The 5,760-nt window shown below is 52.9% G+C and overlaps 1 protein-coding gene across 1 annotated transcript; it reads right to left on the bottom strand.

The window, feature by feature from the left end:
• Positions 1 to 264: 264 nt before the first annotated feature.
• Positions 265 to 5,302, bottom strand: LOC124109253 (ubiquitin carboxyl-terminal hydrolase 21-like). Its single transcript, XM_046467772.1, has 5 exons — positions 4,834 to 5,302; positions 3,952 to 4,002; positions 3,597 to 3,691; positions 2,482 to 2,746; positions 265 to 1,502 (listed from the first exon to the last, which is right to left on the bottom strand). Exons 1-5 carry the CDS (start codon positions 5,300 to 5,302, stop codon positions 265 to 267), a joined length of 2,118 nt encoding a protein of 705 aa, XP_046323728.1.
• Between the last annotated feature and the right edge of the window lie 458 nt (positions 5,303 to 5,760).

A 5,760-nucleotide genomic window follows, 5' to 3' on the forward strand; every position in this document is an offset into this window, starting at 1 on the left:
AGTTTATAGGGGCTGTACATGGGCAGAAGTCTGGGAAGCTCTGTACACAGGGCTGGGTGAAAAGGGAGCCTCCAGATGGAAGGTACATTTTAGAAAAAAATAAATAAAAATGGGAACTACATCCACTCCACCCTGCTCCCCAAATAAAAATACAGAAAAAAAACAGATAGCTCAGGTCAATGGGGACCCTGGGACTTAAGGGTGTTTTAAGGGTTTCACAGATGGTAGGGCTTACGGGGGCTGTCCCAAGCACTGGGATGGCCCCTACATTAGTTGGTAGAACAGCACATAGCCTTCACTGGATGCCACTTGATTTTCACTTATAGGCGAGACACAAGAGTCATCATAGACATGCCAATCAGTCTGGCTTCGGCACAGGGCTGTGTAGTGGCCAGAGTGGACACTGCCTGAGTGGTTGCACAGGGCATAAAGCTCATAAACAGGGCTCACAGTTCTGTCACTGGTAAAGTCCTCGAGGCTCATCTGCTGCAGTGGGAAGTCTACATCCACTGAAATCTTCGTGATGGTGCCTTGGGAGGTGGAGAATCGATTCAGATGGAGAACGAGGATTGAGGGGAATCTTTGTATTGTCAACTTTTTGGTACTCTGTGTTTTCTGGCAACATCGGTCACACACTGGGGCATTCTCCAACTCTATCTCTTCTTCCTTGGTGAAAAGGTTGAAACAATCCCACAGAGAGACCTTCTCCCCAGAAAATCCTTCCTTGGGGATGGGCAGGGACAGATCAAAAAAAACCTCAAAGGTCATGGAGTGATACCCACAGGCCTGGCACATGCGACAACTTTTCAACTGGCCGGCAAACAGGTCCACAATCTTGCTATCCTCTCGTTCCAGGTAATGCTTCCACATTAGGTTGGCTCGATCATCATCAGTTAACTCAGGTTCTTTGAGCAGAGTCTCTCCTCTGAGAGACGGACAGGGAGCTGGATCATGGGCCAAGATTGGTGGAGCCTGGCAACCTTGTCTGTTGAGTTCAAGGTGTAGTCGCTCCATGAGGAGTTTCAGGAACTCTTGGGCATCCTGCTGGTTATTTCCAGAGAAGGAGGGAATGTATTTCTGGAAGACAGCTTGGAATTCAGCAGGATCCACAGCTTCACAGGAGTTAGGGTGCCAGAGGGCACCAATCACATCTGCAAAGGCTTCAGTAAGTTCTTGGTCCTGGCCCCTTCCAGGCACCTCTCGATGGAAGTCTCTTCGTAGACAGAAGTCTCGAAGAGGCCGAGTGCTGCTCAAGCACTGTAGCACAGCATTCAAGAAGCACGTATTCCCTAGATTTTGGAGGCCAACATGACCAGAGCCCGGAAGTAGTGTATGATGAGCAGATGTGGAATGGGCTAAGTTGGTCCAGAATGGGATGGGCAGAATCACAGTTGGGGCTGGTGAGCCAGGCAGGGGAACCCCATGATCTGCCTGAAGGGGATGAGGCCCCAAGGTCTGTCCCCACCCAAGTTCCAGTTGCTTGAGCCATTCATCAGTGGGACCTGGCAGGGGAGGAAAATGTCATAACATTGAGTTTGGCCCAGGGGCTGGGTTCCAGTGCTCCTTGCTGCAGGCCCAGGGTACAATTTGTAGCTTAGACCCTACGTGGGATTGGACATTGACAGGGCATTCTCAGGTCCTGCTCGGGCAGTGCTGAGAATCCAGGGGCATTGTGCAAACCACAGGCTGGACCTGTCCCACCATGAGGTGGTGTGAAGGCCAAACAGGGCCAGGCTCTGGCTCAGGGTCACCCCCACCCCTTACTTTACACAAACCCCTGCCAGCCAGACAGCAGCTATGGCCAGAGACGTTGCCCAGATAACTCCTTCTGCAAGGAGCACTGCCATCTTTGTTGGTCCCAACCACTTCACTGTCTCTCACCAAATATGTTTTTCTTACTTTCTGTGGTACCCACATGTCCAGATCCAAAATGAGACACATGGTTTAACCACAGGTTTTCTCTTCCCAGGCTTATGATTTTATAAAAGGAATCAAGAGGCTGCACCTGAAGTGGCGCTGGTCACGGGTACCACACCCCACCCTCCCGGGCAGGCTGCTAACCAACTCTGGAGGAAGGTGGCTCCACAGGCCCTGCAGCTTGAGCACCACACACTGGGACTAAGTGGCTGCTGGCCAGACTCATGGCTCTTTCTGCTGGTTTTCTTGCTCCTGTTTCTCCCCTGGACCCATGTCAGTGGCCCTTGGCCTACAGAACCAGGAGCTGCAGACCTGGGGCGTGGAGTCCTTCCTCCTGGCTCATGCAGTGGCCATATCTGACTGCAGTGCCCCAGTTCCTGCACTGGGGTTCTCCTTCCACAAACCTAGGGGCAGGCATGTTCCCTATTTCACAGATAAGACACACGACTGAGGTTCAGTGATTTACCCAATGTCCAAACCCCAAGTCCAGGATCCATATGGTGCCTAATAAAGCAACAGAGCCTGGGTATTGTCCAGAGATGGGACAGAAAAGAGTGCACTTACCTTGCCAGCCCAGCTTGAGGCGATACTCAACATAGGGTGGTGGGATCTCACCAGGTCTTACAAGACCTTTGTGTGACGGAAGGGCTTCACGTGAGCAGCTATGAGAGCCAAACTGAGGGCTCCCTGGGTTCCTGGGATTACGGACATTATGGGAATTCCCACCTGTTCTCTGCATGGCCTGCAGTGTGAAGGGATCCGTGCTCCTGGGCAGGTAGTCATCTTCAGATGCAGCGTGATTCAGATGGCCCACGTCCACTCCTGCTGGCTGAAGAGAAGACAGTGAAGAAACAGCCTTTACTGACCAGAAGAAACAGGGAGGAGGTGAAAATCTGTGTTCAAGTCAGGATAGCCACCACTGGGCGGGCCACACTGTGTTGTGGAGCACGCGGAGACCAGGCAGGAAGACAAGTGGGAATGGGAATAGGGGAATTGTCTGAGTCTCTTCCAGCTTTCCTGGATCCAGCATCTGGGGTAAGTCTCCTGTAAAATGCTCCTAGTGGCTGGGTCCACCCAGCCCTGAGGCCCACTGGGCATGGACAGCCCTGGCTGCAGACTGCATGGGCTGTATGTGCCTCCAGCCTCACCAGGCCCTGCCAGCCTCCCAGAGCTGATCAGGGGAAGTATCCTGTGGGCAGTCCTGTCCCTGAAAGGTGGGCGTGAGGCCATGGTGCATGCCCAGAAGCTTTCAGCACAGGCCACAAGCTGCAGTGGAGGTGAACAGCTCAGCTGCCTTCTCAGCCCGGGCCATACACGCAGGCATTTCACAGTCCTCAGTGCACCAATCTTCTTGTTGTCACCTTGGTACACATCTGAGCCTTCCACCTGACCCATCCTCTGCTGCACCATTCCTATTCTGTTGAGACTCTGTGAATGAGGCTGTTGCAGGGAGTAGCACCACCCTGGCTTTCCTGCTCTGACCACCAGCTGAGTCAAGGTGCCAGTGCCTCAGTCCTTCCAGACTAGGGACTGTGCACTGACCAGGGCCCTGACCTGAGGTATGAGCCCAGACAGGATCCTTTGAGGGAGCTCTCAGCAGTGGGGATGTACTGACAGCTCTTGGGGTGTGGACTTACACCTGTCCAAACAGTCTACAGAGACATTCAAAACCCACTCACCTGGTGAATGCTGGCTCCAAGGCTCCTGGACTCAACAGAGGGTCCTGCTCTCTCCATGCCCCGTGGGGAGTGCTTGTGGGTCTCAGGGAAGGTAGCTGTGACAGAGGGAGTCAGACCAACGTGGCCCCAGCTGGTTCTGCATGGACCTTCCCCATGCTCTTCAGTCACTCTGGGTCTTACTAGACCTCCAGAGGACATAGGCCCTGATCCTCCAGCACATGGTTCACCTCTGACACATCCTGCTGCAGCACAGAGAGTTTGGAAGTCCCTCCTAAACACAGGGATTGCCCCAGTTGCAATCTACAGAGACCCCTTGATTTCTGCCTTCTCTCATTCACTTCTCCTTTTACCCTACCATCCTGCTTAACCAGCTTGACCAGCACAGTGGGCAACGTCAGGTTGAGGCCTGTGCAGCCCCCACAAGCCACACTGAAAATATGGGCACAGGTTTATATATGTGTGTTTTATCTTCCCTGCTGGAGGTGAATTCTGGGGGGCGGGCAGGAGCTTGTTTTCAAGATCCTCTGCCTCAGTTCCAGGCCAGGGGCATGAGCACAGAGCTCCAAACCAGATGCCAGGACCCTGGGGTTGAGTCATCTCTGCCTCTGAGGATGCTGAGTATGTGTCCTAACCTCAGGCCTCATATGAAGGGGAGATGAAGCTCTGTCCTGCCCAACTCCCCTAAGCAGCAGGTTGGAAGAAAGAAGGCTGTGCAGGTTCACAGGTTCTCAGGCTGAGTGCCAATGGGAGGACCCGATACTGTTCCTGCATCAAGAAGATGAGGAGTCCACAGACCTGGAATGCATACAGGGAAAACCAGTGGCAGTGGAAGGAAGAACCTCAAAGAGAAGTTCAGACTTAACCATAGAGAGGTTAAGTGTCTCAGAAATTACCCTTAATTTCTCGTGTTGTTGTATGAGTACTTCTAGGTTTGGCTGCAATCTGGACTGAGGTAGATTTCCTTTTAAGTCTTTGGTTTGGTTTGTAAGTGAATGAAAAGCTATGATTTAAGCCACAAAGAAGCCTGTGACACACTGCACCGTGGTTAACCAGGAGGGCCAGTCTCCTTCAGTGAGCAGGAACTTCTCCCAGAAACAGCTGGGGTGGCATGGAAGGCCTGCATCCCAAATGTCAGTAACCCAAATGTCTTCCTAGGGCCTGGGTGCTGAGGGCCAGCAAACAGTGAGTACCCTGTCCTTCCTCCCACTCCCCTGGCCTAGCTGGGGTTGACACTGACCTTGTGGAAGGAGGTTGCTGTCCACTGCAGGGAAGTCTCTGTGTCTGGGTATGGTGGCAGCAAAAGACAATGATCTATCCTTCTTCCTGACCACAGGGTCCTGCGAAGGACAGCTCTGCTGAGGTCTTCCTACCTGGCTTGGGGTAGCCATGACATTATTGCCTGGAGCAGTTGCTGCCATGGTGCTGTGGCGTCTATCCATCATGGATTTCTTGAGGATCTGGAAGGCTGAGAGTGGTGTGATTCTGAGTGCTGTGCAGCAGGATGAATCCTCCCTGCGTCTCTCAGGACCTGTGGGAATGCCTGTGGTGTGGCTGCTGGAGGTCAGGTGCTGGGAGAAACTGCCACTGAGACATCTGAAGTCCAGGCTATGCCTCTGAGGCTTGAACTGGATACAGAGGTCTTGGACATGACCAAAGAGCCTGCTAACACAGTGCCCACTGCCCTGGGCAAGCTTCTGGCTGGCCATGTCACTCCTCATTTGGAATGAAGTCCTTGAGTTTTGAGAGAAGCTGTCACTCCTGAAAGAGGAAGAAGGGAAGGGCAGAACTGACTCCAGAAAGGAATCAGGGGTTGTCAAAGCCCCATGCACCCCGTTGGACTGGAGGAAGCTGGCTGAGGCCCGGCAGCTCTGAAGTCTGCCTGGGACATGTATTGCTCATCTGTGACTCTTTCAACCTAGGATACAGCAGCAAACCCATGATTCAAAACATGGGATGTTTCTCCTGAACTGCACTCCAGTGCATCCTCTATGTGGACACTCAGCCAGTGTTTGCCTCACCACCCCATGAACCTTTGCTAAGCTGGGTCAGCCTACTCTGCATCCCAGCAGGTGTTCCCATGCCCCTCACACTGCCTGTTTGCTGATGGAGGGTCACTCTTCACTGAACCCCAAAAGGATGTCCACATTCATCTCACACTGCCTAC

This window comes from Marmota monax, unplaced genomic scaffold (genome assembly GCF_021218885.2).
Source record: "Marmota monax isolate L192 unplaced genomic scaffold, Marmota_monax_Labrador192_F-V1.1 WCK01_AAM20220418_F8-fsc00299, whole genome shotgun sequence".
NCBI classification, from domain to species: domain Eukaryota; kingdom Metazoa; phylum Chordata; class Mammalia; order Rodentia; family Sciuridae; genus Marmota; species Marmota monax.